Consider the following 25,583-nt stretch of genomic DNA (forward strand, 5'->3'; position numbering starts at 1 on the left):
CACTGAAATGCTTTTGCTTTCCTTTTTCATCGATCAACTGATGTATTTCTCCTGTTTCTTGTGGTTTGTTCGTTGTTACTTTCCTTGTACCGACATTGTTCTCTCTCCAACTTCTGTGGTTGCCCATTATAGAGATGTCCATTCCTCTTCAACTGAGGTGTCTACCAAGCTATTCATTATCGCAGTGCCTGTAGCCTCCTTAGCACTTCTGTATCTCACTACTTCGCACATTGATTCTTCCTGACTAGTCTCTTAAGCTTCAGCCTACTCTTCATCATTACCAAATTGTGATCTGAGTCGATACCTGCCCCAGGGTACACCTTACAATACAATATCTGATTTTGGAATCTCTGCCTGACCATGATGTAATCTAACTTAAAATTTTCTGTACCTCCTTACTTTTTCCAAGTACACCTCCTCCTCTTGTGATTCTTGAAGAGAGGATTCACTATTACCACCTGAAATTTATTGCAGATTTAATTATTCTTTCTCCTCTCTCATTCCTACTACCAAGCCCATATTCTCCCATAACCCTTTGTTCTACTCCTTCTGCTACAATCACTTTCCAATCCCCTATTTCCCTTATTGTATTGAATTGCCTGTTCAATATCTTCATGTACTTTCTCTACCTCTTCATCTTCTGCTTGAGAGATCAGCAGATATAACTGAACTGTTGATTTCAGTGTTGGTTTGCTGTCGATTCTGATGAGAACAATGCTATGACTGAACTGTTCACAGTACCTCACTCTCTGTCCTATCTTCCTATTCATAATAACACCTACTCCCATTATTCCATTTTCTGCTGCTATTGATATTACCCTATAATTGTCTGACCAGAAATCCTTGTCCTCTTTCCATTTCACATCACTGACACCCACTTTACATAGATTGAGCCTCAGCATTTTCATTTTCAGATAGAACATGATGCACCTGTAGTCTAAGGGTAGTGTCTTTGAATAGAAATCAATACACCCTCAGTCCCAGGTTCAAACCCTACTACTGCTTAAATTTTGAATAAAAAACATCAGCAATGGTGGCTGAAGACTCGTGGCATAAGAAGTCACTCTCATTCTGCCAACAGGCTTGTCAAAGAGAGCAAAAGAGCAGACTGAGGTTCAGGGCACTCTATTGCCCTTGGATTGGGGGATTGCCCCTAAAAGGCAGAAGAATCAGCAATGATCAATGGCATGAGGATGTAGAAGGCAATGGAAACCACTACATTAAAGATATGTAATGTGTATCCACAGGAAATGTGGCCTGTAATTGAAAAAAGTGTCCTGATGTTCTCTCCATTGGCAAAAGATTCCGTACTGGTCTCTTATTTGGATCTCTAGGAGAGGACTACCAATTAGGAGGTGACCATGAGAAAAAGACTAAATAGCCAACGCTGTCATACTCAACATAATTATTCCTTTTTAGTGACCTGGTGAATTTTTTAATCTCCTTAGGGGCTGTAGTTTTGATACTAATCTTTGTAGGTGTTGCATATGGTGTTTGCTGAAGTAAATCTGATGCATCTGTATTTACTTTTTTGTTAGTGGATGATATGATTGCTGAAACTCTGGGAAAGTAATCATTGAATTTGATGTCAATGATTTCAGTGTGTTGCCTGTTATTTTCTGTGCCCTCAATGTAATATGCACCATCATTTTTGCTAGCTTCTTGTTTAATAGTGTTATAAATTGTTCTTGCTGTACTCTTGGAGTTTGAAAATTTTAACGTTTTCAATAACAGACTGGAAAAGCAATATTGGTTGTAATTAAGTTGCAGCTCTTAACTACAGTTTGTTCTTTGAATTAGATAAATCTCTCTCTTATTGTTTACATTTGATCACCATTGCCAGATAAACCACTGACTATCACTTTTATATCTAAATCAGTAAAATTTGTAGGGTCTAAAAATAAATTGCAATGGTTGTTGTTGTTTGACCTGCAATTTGTGTAGTGTTTTTTGGAATGTTAAATAATCCAACACTAGATACAACAATTCTAGGTGACCTACCTGACAGAAAATCGACATTAAAGACTCCACGAAGAGTGATCATTCTCCAGTCAAGTTTCATTATGGAGCTAAAGACATTTTTTGCTGGTGATCTGTAAACTTTCAATGCTGCTAGTTTGTGTGCTTTTGATCCTTTATTGTGATGAAGAATTCAAAACACTCTTCAACACAATATGCTGCATGAACCTGGGCGACCTGGAACTTACTCTATTTTTTGCATTATAACCACTACTCCTTTTTTCTCACTAGTTCTACAGTAGCAGAATTTTTACTTGTATCCATTTAGATGCATCCATTCAATTTCAGTGATTTGCTTGTGATGTTCTGATTTTCAGTATTTTGTTTCTCTTGTATCTGTTTCAGCTGTAACTACACACACCAAAAAAGTTATGCATCACCCTGGTTCCCAGAACTCCTGAAGATAGACATTGACTGTGGATGTTGTATCATAGACACAGTTCCTTTGACTGTACAGAAGTGTTACTAAACTCACCCAAAGATGTAAACAACCATGCATGAGCAGTGCCTCTTAGACGGAGGTGGTCTGACAGTCGATCAATTCCAGGCATTCCACCAGGGAGGAGGTACGCGGCTCATGTTGTCTGTAGTTCAACCACACCTAGATGGTCAGTACCGCAGTTCAGTTGCAACCGCATTGTTACTTTGTGCCAGGAATGGCTCTCAACAAAAGAAGTGTCCAGGCATTTCGGAGTGAACCAAAGTGATGTTTTTTGGACATGGAGGAGATACAGAGAGACAGGAACTGTTGCTGACATGCCTTGCTCAGGCCACCCAAGGGCTACTACTGCAGTGGATGACCACTACCTACAGATTATGGGTCAGAGGAATCCTGACAGCAATGCCACCATGTTGAATAATGCTTTTTATGCAGCCACAGGACGCCACGTTACAACTCGAACTGTGCGCAATAGGCTGCATGATGTGCAATTTCACTCCTGACATGCATGGTGAGGTCCATCTTTGCAACCTAAACACTCTAGAGATGGGCCCAGCAACATGTCGAATGAACTGCTCAGGATTGGCATCACATTCTCTTCACCAATGAGTGTCACATATGCCTTCAACCAGACAATTGCCAGAGAAGTGTTTGGAGGCAATCCAGTCAGGCTGAACACCTTAGACACACTGTCCAGTGAGTGCAGTGAGGTAGAGGTTCCCTGCTGTTCTGGGGTGGCCATATACGTGGTCGACGTACGCTGCTGGTGGTCATGGAAGGTGCCGTAATGGGTGTACGATATGTGAATGCCATCCTCCGACCAATAGTGCAACCATATCGGCAGCATATTGATGAGGCATTTGTCTTCATGGATGACATTTCACACCCCCATCATGCACATCTTGTGAATGACTGCCTTCAGGATAACGACACCACTCAACTAGAGTGGCCAACATGTTCTCCAGACATAAACCCCATCGAACATGCCTGGGATGGATTGAAAAGGGCTGTTTATGGATGACATGACCCACCAACCACTCTGAGGGATCTACGCCGAATCGTCGTTGAGGAGTGGGACAATCTGGACCAACAGTTCCTTGATGAACTTGTGGATAGTATGCCACGACAAACACAGTCATACATCAATGTGAGAACATTCCACTGGGTATTAGAGGTACCGGTGTGTACAGCAATCTGGACCACCACCTCTGAAGGTCTCGCTGTGTGGTGGTACAACATTCAATGTGTGGTTTTCATGAGCAATAAAAAGGGAGGAAATGATGTTTATGTTGATCTCTGTTCCAATTTTCTGTACAGGTTCCAGAACTCTGGGAACCAAGGTGATGCAGAACTTTTGATATGTGTATATTTATTCCACAGGTCTGACTCTCTGATGAATTTACCCTGAAAAGTCCTTGAGTACACAATGGAAATCACAGGGAGAGAATGGAATCTGCCTTTACCAGACCGGGTGCTTATGTTAATTAGCTGTGCAAATAATTGCTTAACCAGAATCCTTCTGATGCAAACCATACCACATTTGGTGCAACCAAGTGAGGAGTGAGGTATTGTTCATACTCCCCTCCCTTTCCTGAGTAATTTTCCAAATTCTGAATTTAAAAATTTCACAGACTGCTTCTACAGGTCTATAATGTGAATGAAAGAGCAACACAATCTTCACGTTGGTGGGAGGAGCATTTGCAGCAATGTGCATGATTCAACTTTGATAGCACAATTGAGGTCATTGTCTAAATGCCATATGGATTCCCTATTACTACATGGTGTTCTTTTCCAAGATCTTTCCCAAAGAGTCAAAATCACAGGTGTCTTTGCTGACTTGGCTTTAAAATACTACACTTCAGGCCTTTTAAATTGCAACATCATAAATGAAAGCAAATAACAAACTTTTATGTATTGTGGGTATACAGTATAGTAGTAAGGAACATGATTAAGTTCTTAGGTGATTTGGGAGTATGCACAGAGCTGCCACCTCTGTCACCAACAATAACTCTAACCTGGCTGGGCATCAAGTCAAACTGAGATTGGATGACAGGTATGGACAAGTCACTCCATGCTGCTTCAACTCGCTGGAGTTCACCAGTCAACATGGCTGGCAACTGGCAGTGGGACATTTTCTTAGCAGCTAATGAACAGATTTTTTCATTCAGTGAGAGGTCTATATACTCTGATGGCTGAGGCAACAGGCAAACAACTCTGTGTCTGGGTAGGTGAGGGCAGTAGGACAACAGGTGATCTCAATTTTCTTGTTGAAAGATTATGTCACGAAGACCCCAAAGATACAGCCACATATCGGAAATGTAACACCTACTGTCCAAATCACCAGCTATTCAAACCGGAGTTGATTGCGTAGGGTGCCCATACCATCACACCAGATGCTTGTCCCATGTGACAATGATGAATCCAATCTAACTCCTTTCATTTTCCTAAAAATCTTCACTCAAGGAGATGTCCATAATGAAGCTGTACACATATCTGGGAGTCATCTGAAAAGACAGTGTGGTACCACTCTCGTTTCCAGTGTTGTCCTTGGACATACTATTGTCAGCAAGCCTCTCTCTTGTGTCATGTCAGGGGAAGCTGCAACACTGATCACCATGATGACATTCTTTGGTGCTCCACACTTCATCTCAGTGTCTGTGTGGATAGTGTGGATACTTGTCTTGCTGGAAACAAGCTCATTTTTTGACACAAGTTTTATGACAAGGCAATGTGATCATGCATGGACAATGAACATTAAGTCTGTCCTTATGTGCCATTGAGATCCATCGCAGCACTTAACAGACTTCCTGAACCCATTGATTGCATATTTGCATGACAGTTTTGAAATCTCGACTAATGCAAACAGCGTGGTTATAGTGGATGGGACAGGTAACAGTATTGACAGAGATCCTGGGTACAGTATAGAGTGTGACCTGGTGAAGATTGCATCAGCATCGAAGCATACTAGTGTTGAGTTTGTATCTGTTCTTGGGCGCCATGACCGACCTCATTTGAACTCTTCTGTCAAGAGAGTTAATTTGGAGCTGGAACGGCTGCTCATGTCGGGTGCGGGGTCACACATTGGTGTGGTTCATATTGACTCTCTCAGTAGGTGGGATTATACTAGGCATGGCCTTCACCTCATCAGGAAGGGGAAGGGTAAATTGGCTGGGGAAATAGCAGGAAAGTTAAAGGGGGGAGGCACTGTCATGAGTGGTAAAATACCAGTGGTTATAGGATTCAGAAAAGACCCTTTTTTAGGGTAGGGAGGACAGAAAGAAAGCAAATTTTAAGAGAGGTTAGAACTGAAACAAACCTTCAGTTTGAGAAAGAAATCAAAAAACATAATTCCAGCTTATTACATCTCCACCCAATTTTAACTCAGTCAATGAGAAATGTCAGCTATCTTTATTGCATCAAAATATTCAAGGACTGAGAAATAAAATTAATGAATTAACTATCTGCATAGATGAATTAGAGTCTTCAAACCCAGCTGACATAATCTGCCTCTCTGAACATCATGTGACCACTGGTATAGAACTTTTAAGTGTTACAGGGTTTAGGTTAGCATCTCACTTTTGTAGATCATAAATGGAGAAAGGAGGAGTTGCCACATTCATCAGGAACTGTCATAAATTTAAGAACATAGACATTCATAAATTTTGCCTAGAACAGCATATGGAAGCATGTGCAACAGAATTAGAATTTCACAAAAAATCCTTCATAATATTAAGTGTATATTGAGCACCTGCAGGTAACTTAAATCTGTTTGTCAACCACCTTGAAGCTGTACTGGCCCATTTAACAACCAAAAACAAAGAAATAGTGGTTGCTGGTGATTTCAATGTAGATTTCCTTAAAGACTCTCCCAATAAGAACTTATTTGAGTTAGTAACACTATCATTCAACTTAATTCCCACTGTAAAGTTCCCCACTAGGATAGCCACTTGCTCACAAACAGCCATTGATAATATCTTTATAGAAAAGTCCAATGAACAAAATTATATTACAAAACCAATAGTCAATGGCCTCTCAGACCATGACATGCAGTTCCTTCTGTTAAATGTTTATACTGAACAGGATATAAAATCTGTTAAATCTGAGCTCAAGAGGGTAATCAGTAAGCCAAAAATTGATTATTTTAGGACACTCCTCAGAGACATTCACTGGACTAATGTTTGCAGTGGTCATGGCATGAATGAAAAATATAACATTTTTGCTAATAAAGTGCTTACCTTATTCGAACACTGCTTTCCCCCAAAACTTACCAAGGTTAGAGCAAAGTCTACAAAGAAGCCATGGATTACTCGAGGAATAGGGGTATATTGTAAAACAAAAAGAAAACTGTATCTGTCAATCCGAAACATTTCCAATGTTGATGCTATAGCACATTATAAGAAATACTGCAAAATATTAAAGACTGTAATACAGATGTCAAAGCAAATATATTACAAGGAAAAGAGAGTCATATCAGATAACAAAATAAAGACAATATGGTATATAGTGAAGGAGGAGACCGGTAGAACCAGACATGAAGAGGAACAAATAGCATTAAGAGTAAATGATACATTGTTGACAGATGTGTATAGTGTTGCAGAACTTTTTAACAAACATTTTATAACTGTTACTGAAAAGATGGGGTTGTCAAGTTCGGTAGATGCTGCTATGGATTACCTTAGACCAGACATTTCAAGTAACTTCCATAATATGAATTTGACCCTCGCTACCCCAACAGAAATAATGTCCATCATAATATCTTTAAAATCAAAAACATCTAGTGGGTATGATGAAATATCAACAAAGTTAATTAAAGAATGTGATTCAGAGCTAAGTAACATATTAAGCTATCTGTGTAACCAATCGTTTATCAGTGGAATATTTCCTGAATGGTTGAAATATGCTGAAGTTAAGAAGATAAAGATACAGAATTTCCATCCAATTTCACTGTTGCCAGCATTCTCAAAAATTTGAGAAAAAGTAATGTACAATAGGCTTCATAACCATCTCATCTCAAATAACATACTGTCAAAGTCACTGGATTTCTAAAGGGTTCTGATATCGAGAAGGCTATCTACACTTACAGTGAAAATGTACTTAATTCATTAGACAAAACATTGCAGGCAACTGGTATATTTTGTGATCTGTCAAAGGCATTTGACTGTGTAAATCATAATATCCTTTTAAATAAATTAGAATATTATAGTGTAACAGGAAATGCTGCAAAATGGTTCAAATCTTATATCTCTGCCAGGAAACAAAGGGTGTTATTGGGAAAGAGACATGTATCAAGCTATCAGGCATCATCCAACTGGGAACTAATTACATGTGGGGTCCCACAAGGTTCATTTGGGGCCCTTACGTTTTCTTGTGTGTATCAATGACCTTTCATCAGTAACATTACCAGATGCCAAGTTGGTTTTGTTTGCCGATGATACAAACATTGCAATAAATAGCAAATCAAGTGTAGTCTTAGAAAGATCAGCCAATAAAATATTTGTGGACATTAATCACTGGTTCCTAGCCAATTTTTTGTCACTAAACTTTGAAAAAACACACTACATGCAGTTCAGAACTTGTAAGGGGTGTCCCACAAGTATATGCCTAACATACGATGACAAGCAGATAGCACATAGAAGAAGTGGACAGTGTTAAATTCTTGGGATTACGGCTTGATAATAAATTCAACTGGGAGGAGCACATCACAGAACTGCTGAAGCATCTTAACAAATCTCTATTTGCAATGTGAATTGTGTCAGACATAGGGGATATAAAAATGAAAAAGCTGGCATACTATGCTTACTTTCATTCCATAATGTCATATGGGATTATTTTTTGGGGTAATTCATCAAACCAAGCTAAAGTTTTCCGGGCACAAAAACGTACAGTGAGAGTTATATGTAGTGTGAACTCAAGAACATCCTGCAGAAGCCTGTGTAGGGAACTGGGGATACTAACTACTGCTTCCCAATATATTTATTCCTTAATGAAATTTGTCATTAAAAATATATCACTTTTTCAAACCAACAGCTCAATTCATGGAATCAATACTAGAAATAAGAATAATCTTCACAAGGATTTAAAGTCACTTAGTCTTGTACAAAAAGGTGTGCATTATTCAGGAACACACATTTTCAATAACTTGCCAGCCATAAAAAGCTTAACAACCAATGAAATTCAGTTTAAGAGAAGCCTAAAGGATTTATTGGTGGCCAACTCCTTCTACTCCATTGATGAATTTCTTAGTAAAACCAACTGATTTGTATATAAGTACAACATAACTTCTGCACAATTTCAGTGCAGTAATGTGTTCATTGAAAATTTGTGTGTCTCTCTCTCTCTCTCTCTCTCTCTGTGTGTGTGTGTGTGTGTGTGTGTGTGTGTGTGTGTGTGTTAGTATAATCTAACTTCTGCACCATTTCAGTGCAGTAATGTGTTCATTGTAAATAAGTATTACAGTAGTTGTATTACCTTATAAATAAATAAAAAACTTTTTTATTTTAAATTCAGTGCATTAGTATTTGTAAAATGACTCTTAGTGTTCATTAAAAAATGACGATCATTCCACTTGGGGCCTGTGGAATGGTACATTAGCCTATTTGTTTTAGTTGTAAATATTTGTCATGTATTGTTGTTTTTCTGACATGTTCCACATCCTGGAGGACCTCCTCACTACAGATCAATTAGAATGAAAGTAAATCTAATCTAATCTAATCTATATCAAATTATAAGCTGCAATCTCCTGTTGCTGTTGATTCCAATACACTCTGGAAGACGTTTCTCCTTCTTTCATGAGGCATAACACGATCTTCTCACAAACAAACAACATTCAGATGTGATTTCTGAATGAGAAACCCACTACATAATTCATTATGTACAGAATTTCTATGGCATTACTTCTTCTGTTTTGTGCAGTTTCACTGAAATGATAATTATTTGCATATCCAAACATGTAGCGCACCTTATGTCATTTATATGTTCCTTGCATGCCTTCATGGTGTTGTGGTTTCAATTGTAGTTACCTGGTGCTAATCACCTCCCAGATAGTTCTGTGCCACTTCTGACATTCTCCTGGCATAGCTACTACCCAACAATAAGACCTTTGTAAACTAATTTGATTTTTTCAAGGAATAGATGTACCAATCGAACGAAATAAATTGGAAAATGTGTCTCTAACGAGCTCATTCAGCTCGTAGTACTGAAGGTCTATTATAATGAGTTTAATTCATCAGTAACTCAAGTTGATAGGATTATCCTGTAGCTGTTTTGGTTAGTAAGAGAGCTTTATATGTAAGCATTGATTGTTTGAATTTTCTTAGTGTAGTTCATAATTCAAACTGTAAAGCCTGTAGATGAATGTTACTGACCATCGTTATACTGATATTTCTTGCAAGTCCAGCTAACCTACAGGGTTCTAACTTGATACCCTTCCCCCACCTATCTATCTTTTCTTCCTTATAAAGGCATACATATTTCACAAATAGTGTTTGTATAAATCTATTGTGGCACAAATAGTAATATATTAATGTCTTCATTTTCAGCTTGGACTTGTAGCATACTGTGCAATACATGGAGATATTGACAGAGTTATTAAAGGCTATGATGACTGTGGATACATCTGTGGCAAGGAAAATAAACAAACCTCCTCAATATGTACACATACAGATCTCAGAGACAAAAAGTAAGTTGAAATATGCAACACTTAGTGCAAGAGTAAGAAAATTGAAAGTAACAATTTAATTCACTTTTTTATACTACTGGACTGTTTCGACTCCAGAATATGTCAAATAAATACTTAGTAAGCAAATATTTATATGAGGAGAGATTGCTACTCTCCAAATTGAAGAAACACTGAGCAGCAGTCAGGCAAATAGAAAGGGAAAATTAGGAAGTTATATGAAGAGATATTGTACAAAATCATTCACTAGCAAGCTAATGCATGTGCTCAGAAAACTGTCACTTTATCTCAGCTGAACAGGGGTGTGCAGTTGTCTTAGCTGATATAGACAGCAAAGACCTGGCAGAGATTTGGTGTGAGGAAAGAACAAAAGCAAGGAGGAATTAGTGGACATCATGCCAGTGTGTGAGCTGTAGATGTGGGCAACGGAGGTAGCTGATATCTATACATGAAAGTGTAGCCTGGGTATGGGGCTACTAGAAGACAAGTTAAGAAAGTAGTACCAGGGGAAGATGGAGAATATGGAGCAAGAGAAACAGATAACATAAGATTGAACAAAAAGATCTGAAGATGATAGTCTTACCCATCAACCCCACCAATAAAAAGCAGTTTTGAATGTGATCTTGGATATAAAAAATAAAAAAGGTTCTTTAAATTGTTAGACAATTAATGTAATTATTTCTTCTGGTGTTGTAGTTGTGGATGTAACAAGTCTTTTAAATTGTGACTGGTTATTTATAATGGAAGATAGGTGAGATGGGATAAGTATTATCTGTTAGTGAATGTCTTGATAATGTGTTACAGTATACTATGAGAAGGCCTGTTTGTCTCAACAGACACTGTTCACAGATGGTTAGGCTATGAGGGAGATACCTTCTGATGTGGAACACAAGGCAAACTATAGTTGGTGACTTGTGAGTTTGATTTGAATAGAGATTCTTATGAAGCAATCAGTAAGGTGAAGATCACTAACCTGGAAAGTGTTTATTTTTTGTGTTCTGAGTGTAGCATACACACGCGTTGAGTCCAGATTGTAAAGATTTTGCTTGTAAATCTGAACCAGGTACAGGGTTTGGGATTGTGGTTGGTTAGAAAGGATTCCTTTAGACCAGCATTTCTTAATCATTTCAAGAAGTGGAATTGCTGGGTCAGTCCAAGGGTGGATGCTGAGAACTAGGTTGGTGATGAGACAGAGAGCAGCATAATGAGAAGCACATGTAATATGTAACTTAATTCTGGTAAGGTGGGTAGGACATCAAATGGTCTAACTTGGAGCAGGGGAGACACCACAGGGATCCAAGATCCACACTCACAGCAGTGGAAGTTCAATAACATAACAAAATAATTTTTTTTACATGTGAAATTTCATCATTTTTTCACTTACTATTGGCTGCATTTGTTGCTATAGATACATTTTCCTTCATAAGTAAGAGGGATTCTTCAATGAATTTTGCACTACATACAAACCATACTTACAGGTGTATGAAACACTAAAATTTATTTAATTCATTATAAAATGGATGAGCTCTTACATTTTAAATTTCATGTTTAGAAAAAACTCAAATTTTATAGTTAATTACCTCAATTTTTACCACAGTTTTTAATGGATTTGGAAAATTCATGAATTTCATTTCACCTGTAAGTATGGTTTGTATGCTGTGCAAAATTCATCAAAGAATCTCTCTTTCTTATGAAGAAAAGTATACCTATAGCAACAAATGCAGCGAATAGTAAGTGAAAAAACTGATGAAATTTCACATCTAAAAAAATTTTTTATGTTTTCGAACTTCCACTGCTATGAGTGTGAATCCTGACTCCTTCATCCTTCCTAGTCATGCTGTGAAAGTTTTATGAATTTATTTGTAAAAGTGGAAATTAAAATGTCTTGTGGAACCTTTCCTGCTCCAAGTGTGCCCATTTGATGTCCTACATCCCTTACCTTCAGTTTAGCAAGTCCAGTTGTATTCAAACAGTTCGTTGACACAAGCAATTTAGTCATAGATAATAACAGAGAGAAGCAAGCCTAACTAGCAGGTTTTGAATGCGCCGAGTGAACTTGGCTATCTCGATGGTGTGCAGAAGAGGGTGTGTTTTTGAGATGGCTACATGTTGGCAGGACAATCACATGAGTTGTTGTCAACCTCCTGATGTTGACTGTCTAGGTTGGTGTCAATAGTGTGTGACACCACATGCGCCTCCTTCCCAAAACTCCTCGTTGTTGATGTGTACTGGTACTACTGGAAACAACAGTGTGTGCGTGTGTGGGGTTTGTGTGTGTGTGGGGGGGGGGGGGGGGGGGGTAGTGAGAGGACTGTGAGCAGGTGCCACTGAGAAGGCAGGAAGACAGGAGCTGAAACTACAGCTGATGACAAGATCCTGCAAACACCCGGACATTCATCTTGCAAGTGGATAGGAACATCAGCTGAAAAGCCAGCCATAGGGTGCACACCCACGACCAGAGATGGAACATCATCATCGAAGGATGAGAGCGCAGCAGTGACAGGAAGGTCCACAGAGGCCCACTGGAAGCCAGCAGGGCCAAAGGGGGCCACATTTTGTCGCAAGGGCTGCTGGCACTGCAGAGATGGTGACAGCACTCCGTCAACGACCATTGACTCCTCACCCAGAGCTGGCAGCATGGAACTCATCAAAGGTGAGGGTGAGTGTGGCTGCAGGAACCTCCTGGGCACTGAATCTGTAAATGAAACTGCTTCCGATGGCACTTTTACAGCCCGATGGGACCCTGTAAGATATATGAAGAGCGGCCCAAAACTATGGTGGTTATGCCTCGTTTGCAGTGCCTGTGTCTGCCAAAAACTCTGATAAAGCTCAAATCATTTACATTAAACCCAGAGCACTGTGGAGGATGCAGCAACTGAAGCAGTGTCCTATGTCAGCATCCCTGCAAAAGTTCTGCATGTGACTTACCATTGCACGGCTGGGAACAATGTGAGGAAAGGAAGAGCACTAATACCTGTGCCCGTGTATGGGAAGCACTAAACTTGTTCAGCTGTTGCTTGAATGTTCTGACAAAGTTTTCTGCTTCACCATTAGAGTGAGGGTGAAATGGTGCTGTCACCACATGCTTGATGCTGTTGACATAACAAAACTGCTGTAATTCTGCTGTAATCCATTGTCCAAAGGCAACACTTCTGGTACACCATCAATGCAAAATATGAACACCAGAGTCTTGTTAGTTGTTGTGGTGGATTGCACGGGCACCAAGGAGGGAAACTTGCTAAAGGCATCTATCGCAATAAGCCAGTGCGAATTCCAATAGGGACCTACAGTGTCTAAATGGAGACTCTGGCAAAGGGTGGGTACCCTTACTATTGATCACATGTCTCAGTGTGGAAGGAGTACTTGTCTTTATTACACTTTAATCCAGCATCTGAAAATACTTGAAACAATGTTCTGAGATTGGAAAGATGTTCATCGGGAGTGCGACCCAAAGCAACTATGTCATCCAAAAAGTCCGCACGAGAAGGAACTATAGTTTTCATCTATGACAAATAATGCTGAAAAACTGCAGGTGCAGCTGCAGTGATGAAGGGCAACCTCAGAAATTTAAATAAAGCCACTATGTCACTGATCACAAAAACTTGCAAACAAACATCACAAAGATCACTCTTGGAAAAGAAGTGACCTGCATAAAATTTTTCCGTAAGTCCCTCAGGGCATGGCAAAGGAAAAGTCTGTGGATTTACTGCTGCCTTGAAATCTGCACATAAGCATAACCTGCCTGAAGGTTTCTTTATACTTACTAAAGGGATGCCCACTGCCTCGTTGCTATTAGGGAAATCACATCATTGTCCTGCCAAGATAAGTGTTCCTGTGCTATCTAGGATAGTGTGAGGTATGGGCCATTCACAGCAAAACCATGGTTGCACATTGTCTTTTCTGATAATGTGACCTTCAAAATTATTATCTTTGCCTACGTCATCTCGTAAAAGTCACTAAATTCATTACACAGTTCACCTATACTGTCCATAAGCACAGATGAATTCACATGGGATCATATCTTGAATGTAAAAACCAAATGGATCAAAAGAGTCAATGCCAAAAACATGTCCACTTTCTTATGAGCACAAAACTGTGAATGAAACTGTCTTGATAATGTTACAAAAGGTGGCAGGTAGGCTGCAAACGCTGAGAAGAGGAATGTCATGTCCACCATAACTATAAAGAGTCATGTGTGACTTATGTAGCTTAGGCCTGCCTAACAGTTCGTAAGTGCTTCTGTTCAACAAAGTCACTGGTGCACTGGTGTCTACCTGTTTGGATATTTTGTAATTGGAAATCTGCAGATTGAGAAATAATTTATTGACCTGACTCTGAATGCAAGAATGTGTGACTTCTTCACTCTTGCATTTGACATGCACTGTGTAACACTAGAGCTATTACTTGGCTTTGAAAAAATTGCATTAATATTCATTGTCTGAGACTTGGGGGAAAATGCAAAGTGCATGTTGAAATTGCATTTTTGCAACCAGACAGACTGAATATGACCACACATGCCACATATTTAGCATCACAACAGGGGAAAGCCTGGCACCTGTGTGCTGTGAAACACCGAGGCCATGATTTAACACTGCTAGTCTGCTGCCCCCGTCGTTATCAGGAGAAAGAAAACTGGCGTTCTACGGATCGGAGCGTGGAATGTCAGATCCCTTAATCGGGCAGATAGGCTACAAAATTTAAAAAGGGAAATGGATAGGTTAAAGTTAGATATAGTGGAAATTAGTGAAGTTCGGTGGAAGGAGGAACAAGACTTTTGGTCAGGTGAATACAGGGTTATAAATACAAAATCAAATAGGGGTAATGCAGGGGTAGGTTTAATAATGAATAAAAAAATAAGAGTGCAGGTAAGCTACTGCAAACAGCATAGTGAACGCATTATTGTGGCCAAGATAGACACGAAGCCCATGCCTACTACAGTAGTACAAGTTTATATGCCAACTAGCTCTGCAGATGATGAAGAAATTGATGAATTGTATGATGAGATAAAATAAATTATTCTGGTAGTGAAGGGAGATGAAAATTTAATAGTCATGAGTGACTGGAATTTGAGAGTACGGAAAGGGAGTGAAGGAAACATAGTAGATGAATTTGGATTGGGGGTAAGAAATGAAAGAGGAAGCCGTCTTGTAGAATTTTGCACAGAGCATAACTTAATCATAGCTAACACTTGGTTCAAGAATCATGAAAGAAGGTTGTATACATGGAAGAATCCTAGAGATACTAGAAGGTATCAGATAGATAATATAATGGTAAGACAGAGATTTAGGAACCAGATTTTAAATTGTAAGACACTTCCAGGGGCAGAAGTGGACTCTGACCACAATATATTGGTTATGAACTATAGATTAAAACTGAAGAAACTGCAAAAAGGTGGGAATTTAAGGAGATGGGACCTGGATAAACTGACTAAACCAGAGGTTGTACAGAGTTTCAGGGAGAGCATAAGGGAACAATTGACAGGAATGGGGGAAAGAAGTACAGTAGAAGAAGAATGGGTAGCTCTGAGGGATGAAGTAGTGAAGGCAGCAGAGGATCAAGTAGGTAAAAAGATAAGGGCTAGTAGAAATCCTTGGATGACAGAAGAAATATGGGATTTAATTGATGAAAGGAGAAAATATAAAAATGCAGTAAATGAAGCAGGTAAAAAGAAATACAAACGCCTCAAACATGAGATCGACAGGAAGTGCAAAATGGCTAAGCAGGGATGGCTAGAGGACAAATGTAAGGATGTAGGGGCTTATCTCACTGGGGGTAAGGTAGATACTACCTACAGGAAAATTAAAGAGACCTTTGGAAGGAAGAGAACCACTTGTATGAATATCATGAGCTCAGATGGAAATCCACTTCTAAGCAAAGAAGGGAAGGCAGAAAGGTGGAAGGAGTATATAGAGGGTCTATACAAGGGTGATGTACTTGAGGACAATATTATGGAAATGGAAGAGGATGTAGATGAAGATGAAATGGGAGATATGATACTGTGTGAAGAATTTGACAGAGCACTGAAAGACCTGAGTCGAAACAAGGCCCCGGGAGTAGACAACATTACATTAGACATACTGACAGCCTTAGGAAAGCCAGTCCTGACAAAACTCTACCATCTGGTGAGCAAGATGTATGAGACTCAGACTTCAAGAAGAATATAATAATTCCAATCCCAAAGAAAGCAGGTGTTGACAGATGTGAAAATTACCGAACTATCAGTTTAATAAGTCACAGCTGCAAAATACTAGCGCAAATTCTTTACAGACGAATGGAAAAACTGGTAGAAGCGGACCTCGGGGAAGATCAGTTTGGATTCCGTATAAATATTGGAACACGTGAGGCAATACTGACCTTACGACTTATCTTAGAAGAAATATTAAGGAAATGCAAACCTACATTTCTAGCATTTGTAGACTTAGAGAAAGCTTTTGACAGTGTTGACTGGAATACTCTCTTTCAACTTCTGAAGGTGGCAGGGGTAAAATACAGGGAGCGAAAGGCTATTTACAATTTGTACAGAAACCAGATGGCAGTTGTAAGAGTCGAGGGGCATGAAAGGGAAGCAGTGGTTGGGAAGGGAGTGAGACAGGGTTGTAGCCTCTCCCCGACGTTATTCAATCTGTATATTTAACAAGCAGTAAAGGAAACAAAAGAAAAATTTGGAGTAGGTATTAAAATCCATGGAGAAGAAATAAAAACTTTGAGGTTCGCCGATGACATTGTAATTCTGTCAGAGACAGCAAAGGACTTGGAAGAGCAGTTGAACAGAATGGACAGTGTCTTGAAAGGAGGATATAAGATGAACATCAACAAAAGCAAAACGAGGATAATGGAACATAGTCGAATTAAGTCGGGTGATGCTGAGGGAATTAGATTAGGGAATGAGACACTTAAAGTAGTAAAGGAGTCTTGTGATGTGCTGTGAAGTGTGTTTTGAGCTGTACTGTGTACTGGAACCATTCCTTGTGTGTTGAATTAAAAGCACAGACTGATGGGATGGAAACATGTGCTGCTGACTGTGGCTGGGCTGCAGGAGACAGACGAAGATGCGGTGTGTTTGCTTGCACAGCGAGCAGCCTTGTCAACATGTATATAAGATTCTGCATCTGCCGCACCTGAAAAGGAATAATCTTTGTTACTGACAGCTCTTGCTTCAGTACACACACACAGAAATTACAACACAAGAAATAGTATACATAAGCATGAATGTTAGCCTCAGCGTGTGCAAACAAACAAGGTTGATTGCAGGTCACATACTGGAACACAAAAGCACATTAACACAAGCACGGTAAAAATGACAGTCTTGCAAAAAGAAAAAGATACACAATTGATAGTGGCACTAAGTAGTTACATTATGAGATGTAAAAGCAAACTGGAACAGTTGTGGCAACGGTCCCATTTCCAGCTGTTGGGTTGGTCCAAGGGTGGATGCTAAGGAATAAGTGGATGCTGAGACAGAGAGCAAAATAGTGAGAATCATATGTAATATGTTCCTGACTCTCATTTACTTAATTCAATTCAGCGAGTCCAGTTATATTCCTTGCCACAAGCAAATTTGTCGTAAATAATAACAGAGAGAAGTGAGGCTAACTAGTAGGCTTCAAATGCTGTGAGTGAATTCCACTATGTGTCTCATCTGGTATTGGTGCAGCACCTTCTAATGGTGACTTGGTGGTGGTGCTACTTGAATGTGTAGCAGAGAGTGTGTCATCAAGCTGGCCACAGGTTGGCAGGGCAGTCACGTGAGCTACTGCCAGCCTCTTGATGTTGACCACCTAGTGTTGTGTCAGTAGTGTATGACACCACAGGAACCATTTTTAAAGTCTACTTTTATTACAGAACTATTGCTGGGTACACAATATGCCTCCAAATGAGTAAATATAATCTTATAAAGAAATGAAGAAATAATAAAAATTCCAGAATCAATGTACAGTATATTCTATATTTTTTGACAGTTACAAAAGAAAATCTGGAATGCTGTTCTAAGCACACACCACTAATCTATAAATGGTGTGTAATACTTTATGTTCAAAACATTTATCAACACGGAAAGGTTTTTCTTGTTTTTCGGCAGTTTTACTTCTTTTTAGAGTTTGGGATTTGTCGAATAAGGAGCTTAATGTTAATCAAAATATGATTCTATATTATCTTGGTCATTCTCAGTTGTTATATACAACACTTGATTACTGGTTTCAGTGTCATCTGCAGATGTAATCAGAAGTATAATCACAAATATGCAATTGTTTTTTGAACACAGTTGTTAGCTATTTACCTCACCAACTGTTGATCAGAAAATTAGATTATAAAAATAAAATGAAAATGGTTCTAAGAAATGTTATTCGCTTAAACACAAAAGTTCTTGCTTGACAACTTTTAAACTTTTTCCCAACCAGAAGAGTTTTCAGTTACAATCTAAGATCAGACTTCACTCTTTGAAACCATATAGTTTATCAGTAATACTTCTCTTTTTCTTCACTTACTTATTAAACCTGTTATTTGTTTCTTTCATAAACTATAAAATAAGTGAAGAAAATTGTATGTCTGAGTGTATCATCTAATTAATATGAATTATAATGTTGAAATCATTTTCAGATTTCTGGTGATCAAACTTGGGCCTGAAAAGACTTGTGAACAAGCATGTCCAAACAGCACTTAGTAAGTACCATATTTGCCAGGCAGTGATATCAAAAGTTTTGTGGTATTTTGACTGCAGGAAATTGTGAATTCTGTGAACTATATCTATAAAAAGAGGAAAACTCTCTGTCTCAGTGTTGCCACCATTATGTTATTATGAATTTTCTATACAGCCAAAATTTTTATCTTTGTGTAAATAAGATCATTAACAATTAACCTAATAATCATTGACAACTAACCCAGTAAACAATATTTTATTGATACATTATTGTATTAAATGTTTGGTCACTTCCAGGGAGGAATGGCCAATGAAGAATTCTTTCAGCCTGTTTTACTTTTTTTTTCTCCATGCTTTCTAACTGCCAATGTTAAATTTTAAAAAAAGTCTATAGAATTTCTGTTGCTTGACGTAGTCATAGCCAGTGAGTAAACATTGTGACATGTGATTATTCACAATATCTTAAAGAAAGCATATTAAATAACGGGATACAGGATGAGCATTAAGAAATATGGATGAAGGCATAAAGACCTATAAATATAAATACAGTCACAAACAGGGAGATATAGGAAGCATTTATTGGTAGGGGGTTGTAATTGTGGTGGAAACAGGGATGGAGGTATATAGGTGACAAGGACTGACAGATATCAGGGTTAAAGTCAATGCTGGGATTGAAGAATGTATGAGAGACACTTCACATTGGAAAAGTTCAGAGAAGCTGGTGACAAGAAGGAAAATCCAGATTGTTAGTGGTAAATTATACCTTGAAGATGACTATGCAGTGCCGAGCAGCAAGTGTTACCAGTAGGTATTCAAACTTCTTCTTAGCTACAGTCCGGCAGTAGCCACTCATCTGACCAGATTCCAGATTTCTGACTGAATTCAAGATTTCTTAAGAAGCAGAACTCAGTATGTTATTCTTATCAGGATTACACTGGAGATGTAAAGATATTTGTGGAGTACTAGAGAGGAGTCTTATAGGATCATTATTGTTAACCAAGTATAAAAATAATTTAGTGGATAATGTTGGAAGCTCTGTGAAGTGGTTTGAAGGGGATGCTGTCGTCTATAGGAAGATTGCAGAATGTAATGAAACACAGAATGATCTGCAGAAGATTGATGATTGGTGCAGGGACTGCACAGACTAGCAATAATCTCTGAATGAAATAAGTGTAAGGATCCCCTACACTAATGATGGTTCACTACAATCTGTCACCTGCGATATCACCTGCAATCGATTGCTCACCTTGACACCCCAAACACAAGCGATTTGCCAAGCAATTTCAGTTAATATTACAAATGCCACTGTGTTGAGAAGTTCTGCTATGGAAAGTGAACTGCTATGTTTGGAAGGAGTTGCAGCTGATTTCTGTATCACCAAAAACACTTGCAAAACATAAATATAAAATAAATGAGAGTTATGACTTATTAAACTTATTTTGAAATGCTTTTTTTTCTTTTTTCTTTTTTTTTTTTTTTTTTTTGATCTGTCAGTTGTTTTTCAGAATGTGTTACATTTTTCACTGATGTCAAATGGGTTGTGTACATCTTTCCAGCTTGCCCACACAATTCATTTTACGTTTAAGAGTGCTCAGTTCCTTTTTATTATTAAACTTATAATTTAAATGCAATATTTACACAATTTCCTTCATGTGTCTATAAAGATATTGTCAATAGCTGCACTACTGATTACTCTAACTCTTTTTATAAATTGTATGAAGGAGAGTTAGTTTGTATGAAATAACAATGGATTTGAGTGTAGCTGTATAACAGATTTGCCCTGATCATTTGAATTAAAATGTTCTCTTAACATTACAGTAGACACATGCGTCATTTTGTTTAAGTTAAAAATTTTAATAAAGTGTTTAATTATTTCATAAATAACTCAAAATCATGAGATGGAGCCCATTGTATCTCAACTATTACTATGAACCTCCCATCAATTCTACTTCAGTAGCACACATTTGAAGATGTGGACTGTAAACTCAGAGGGTGTATTTTTTATTACTTCTTAATATAAGTGGCAAATCCAGTTTCCACTTCATTTCTCAGAGTAGTTTGTGGTCCTTGGATGACTTTAAATTCTGTTGTAAACTTGTTACTCATCATGGGCAAAGTGAAACTAAACAGAACAGCATAACCACCCTTGATGAATAGATAAAAAATGTTGCAGCCACATTGCCACACACCCTGCTAACTAGCCAGGCAGCCATATTGCATGAATGAATCACATGCAATCCACCAGATACTTGTGTGTGGGGCCCTTAAGATATATCCTGTACATAGGCAAAGAGATCTGTTACTGTTTGATTACACTGTTGGTGAAACATCATTGAAAAGAGTAACAAATTGAAGGAAAAGCAGATGCAAGGCTGAGATTCATTGGCAGAATCCTAAGAAAATGTAATACCTAAAAAAGAAGTGGCTTACAAAAAACTTTTTCAACCAATTCGTGGGTATTTTTGATCAGTCTGGGACCTTTACCAAGTAGGATTAACAGAAGAGATAGAGAAGATCCAATGAAAAGCAGCACATTTCATCATTTAATTGTTCAACAAACTACAGTGGCAATCACACAAGAGAGGCATTATGTATCACAGAAAAGGTTACAGTTGAAATTCTATTCTAACAGCATACATTTGTATAAGATCTGGACAACATATTACTTCCTCCCACAATGAAGAAATTAGAGAAAGTAGGGGTCACACACAAGTTTATCAACAGTCTTCTTGCCCATGTACCATTTGCAAAGGGAAGAAAGAAGGGGGTAAATGAAAGTGGTACCGAAGGAACCTTCAGCCACACTCTGTAAGGTTGCTTGAGTACTGATATAGATGAGTGGGAATTTTATTGGTAATCATGCCCTCTTGAAAAGCCTTGCTATGGTTGCAACAGAGTTGATAAATGACATGATAACCTTGTCTCTGTTGAGATAGCATTAATAATGCTACTACTTTATACAGGGTGTTACAAAAAGGTACAGCCAAACTTTCAGGAAACATTCCTCACACACAAAGAAAGAAAATATGTTATGTGGACATGTGTCCAGAAACGCTTACTTTCCATGTTAGAGCTCATTTTATTACTTCTGTTCAGATAACATTAATCATGGAATGGAAACACACAGCAACAGAACGTACCAGCATGACTTCAAACACTTTGTTACAGGAAATGTTCAAAATGTCCTCAGTTAGCAAGGATACATGCATCCACCCTCCATCACATAGAATCCCTGATGTGCTGAAGCAGCCCTGGAGAATGGCGTATTGTATCACAGCCATCCACAATACGAGCACGAAGAGTCTCTACATTTGGTACTGGGGTTGCGTAGACAAGAGCTTTCAAATGCCCCAATAAATGAAAGTCAAGAGGGTTGAGGTCAGGAGAGCGTGGAGGCCATGGAATTGGTCTGCCTCTACCAATCCATCGGTCACCGAATCTGTTGTTGAGAAGCGTACGAACACTTCAACTGAAATGTGCAGAAGCTCCATCGTGCATGAACCACATGTTGTGTCGTACTTGTAAAGGCACCGAAGTCAACATTCCCTTCCTTCAATTGGGCCAACTGGCGGTGAATCGAGGAAGTACAGTACATACTCCCGTCAGGTTGTTTTGCTGTGGGCAGATTTCACAAGCGGCGTTCAGTTCTGCAGTGACTTTTGCAGCTGTCATCCTCTTATTTTTCTTCATATTCATCATCAGTGATCATCCATTGTTATCACTAAACAAACCCTTCAGTCCAAGTTGTGAATCAGCGGATGATGTTTTTCTGCTTTCCCTGTATACAGTGCCTCTTGAAACACCAAACACGGAAGCACCCACAATGTGAACACCAATAATTTTCCCAAGTCTGAATTCATGTAGCTGCAATATATTGCATGAACAGCTATACAGAACAATGTTCTCACCATGACTAACACTTGCAATGTACTGAGTACATTACACAAGTGCTGCTCATGATCAAATGCAACAGTGCAACAAGTAGACTTGGCTAGTGTCTGCATTTATGTTCATGCGTGCATTTCTCATCGTTGTTCTATATTTTTGTCCAGTCCTTTTACATGTGAATACTTTCTATGTTCAAATTTTTAGTAATTTTTTGAAACCGGCTAATGACACAAGGAAAAATATGTCAGATTGAAGATATCATGCATTTGAGGCCTGAAATTGAAGTCCATAACTAAAAATGTGTGTATGTAAAATAATACCTAATTACAAAAGTATTGAACATTACACACAATTATGAAATGATTCCAGAAGCAAGCATACTGCTGATGGTGATTTTTCTAGTGTTGACATATACTGAGTTCAATTTAGTGGACAATCAATTTTCATTCTGAAGAAAAAAATTATTTTTAAAATTTTTTTGCAAACTGTGGAGACTTATATTTTGTTTAAATCTTATTGCATTTTGACCATTTATAATTTGAGGCTAACAGTAGATCTTTTCTTACAGTCGTGTATTCCTCTTAAATCGATGTATACCTATCAAACAAGAGAAACTGACATCGCGGCTTGGAGTTGCAGATTTTCTTCAAGTAAGTAAACATATTTTGTGGTTTGTATTTATTTATGTATGTAGAACTGCATCTCAGTTTATTTCACCCCTCATTTTTCATTACCTATTATTATTGTAATTCTAAACTACTTTTTGTAACATCAGTTATCCAGTCACTGTTACTAAAAAAATCAAATGTGTTTCAGGAAGTCACAGAAGATCTCGAGTTATGTAAAATGGAACTCCTCTACCTATTCTTAATTGCATTTGGTAGGTGCAAATGTAAACATAATTTGTAATGATAGCATTAAACTAGACTAATTCTCATCATAAACAGAATGTATTATGATGAAGGTAAGCCTCAGGACATTGACAAGCCTAGCAAAAGAATCTCAGAACTGATAATCATATACACTGTACTTGAAACAGCAGCTGTTTATTTTAGACAATGATGTTTTAGTAACTTCAATTGCCATAAAGACACATCGTCGACTTAGCAGGATCACCATCAATGTGGATGTGAGTACACACAGTGAAGGTAATACAAGCTTCTCACACTTTCCTGCATCAATTATCATTGTTGGCATTCTGCACTGATTGTGAGGTATAGTAAATTTTGTGTAAAATCACCCTATCAATAGTAAATATGGAAATTAGCAAGAGACCCTTTGAAACTTAAGCTACTGGGACAACTTTGCCACTTTTTGAATAAGATTGTATTTGGCATCTTACCAAGTTGTTTAATCATCCATATAGGCAGCAATGTTTTCATTGCACAGGGCAAACAATGAATGATAGATCTAGTGTGCATTTTAGGTTTATTCATTGTTTCCTGGTCTTTGACAGTGGGGGGAATTGCAGATCGTGCATTTTCTGGTAACCTACAAAAGTGTCTCACCCTGCCCACTTCTTCTAACATAATGGAAAACTATTTCATTTGTTCAGTGCAGTATATAATTATGTCTGAAAAGTCAATGCAAAAATAAAAAGTACTTACGCGTTTGGGATAAACCTTTTTTATTTTTTTGACATAGTTTCCTTTTAGACTTATACACTTCGTCCAATGCTGTTCTAATTTGTTGATCCCTTCCAAATAATAGGAATTGTCAAAGTCTGCAAAATAGGTATTAGATGCTGCAATCACCTCCTTGTTTGAATAAAATCTTTGTCCTGCCAGCCATTTCTTCAAATTGGGGAACAAATAGTAGTCCGAGGGAACCAAGTCTGGAGAATAGGGGGGATGTGAAACGAGTTGGAATCCTGTTTCCATTAATTTTGTGACCACAACTGCTGTGTCTGTGTCTGTCTGTGTATGTGCAGATGGATATGTGTGTGTGTGCGAGTGTATACCTGTCCTTCTTTCCCCCCCAAGGTAAGTCTTTCTGCTCCCGGGATTGGAATGACTCCGTACCCTCTCCCTTAAAACCCACATCCTTTCGTCTTTCCCTCTCCTTCCCTCTTTCCTGATGAAGCAGCCGTTGGTTGCGAAAGCTAGAATTTTGTGTGTAGGTTTGTGTTTGTTTGTGTGTCTATCAACCTGCCAGCACTTTCGTTTGGTAAGTCACATCTTCTTTGTTTTTAGATATATTTTTCCCACATGGAATGTTTCCCTCTATTATATTCATATCAGTATTTTATTGGATTTAGCTCCACATATATTTTGATAAAGTTTGCTTTAAAGTGTATTTTTGAACTTTTTTTGGAGAAAGTAGCGAAGATCCATTTCAAATTCTTCAGCATGAAAATGTGTGGGGCTTTTTGCACCTGTTTGTGCAGCTAAGTGAGGTAAGTTGCAGGTTCAAGAAAGCAGCACCTCCTTTTATATGTGCCACCATTATATTTGTATTATCACATCAAAATGAAATGGTTTTTCCAGGGAATTCCATTTCTTTGCAGCTCTTCACTCAAGAGTGGCACCTGAGTAGAAAAATTGCAATGAATATCTGACTGTTTGCAGTGTGATGTAAATATACCTTGAAATAAAATAACACTTTTTGTTTTGAAAAAATATCTATTTTACGAAAAACATCGGTACATGTGGTGTGATAAAGAACTTCTAATGGTGGAATATAGATATTTAGATACTTCAGAGAAGTAGTTGTTAATAAATTAAAATGTTAATACAGAATAATTTTCTTTTGTTTTATAATTTCTGAGAATTCCTGGTTTTATGCCTTAATGTCCACCTGAAACTTATTAAAAAGATATTGGAAAGTCCTGGGTGTAATACAAATTGTGAAAGCAGTAAAAACAATTGCTCACCATGTAGATGAGGCACTGACTGAATAACAGGTATAAAAATACAGCTGAAACTGTT

The 25,583-nt window shown here is 38.2% G+C and overlaps 1 protein-coding gene across 1 annotated transcript in view; it reads left to right on the plus strand.

Moving 5' to 3' along the window:
• Nucleotides 1-25,583, plus strand: part of LOC126251874 (choline transporter-like protein 1) — a 502,309-nt gene that overhangs the window by 405,416 nt on the left and 71,310 nt on the right. The window contains exons 4-7 of the mRNA XM_049952563.1: nt 9,997-10,136; nt 18,729-18,791; nt 23,225-23,306; nt 23,473-23,536. Coding sequence (XP_049808520.1) covers nt 9,997-10,136; nt 18,729-18,791; nt 23,225-23,306; nt 23,473-23,536 — 349 coding nt within the window. The remainder of the gene's footprint in view (nt 1-9,996; nt 10,137-18,728; nt 18,792-23,224; nt 23,307-23,472; nt 23,537-25,583) is intronic.

This window comes from Schistocerca nitens, chromosome 4 (genome assembly GCF_023898315.1).
Source record: "Schistocerca nitens isolate TAMUIC-IGC-003100 chromosome 4, iqSchNite1.1, whole genome shotgun sequence".
Taxonomy (NCBI): Eukaryota; Metazoa; Arthropoda; class Insecta; order Orthoptera; family Acrididae; genus Schistocerca; species Schistocerca nitens.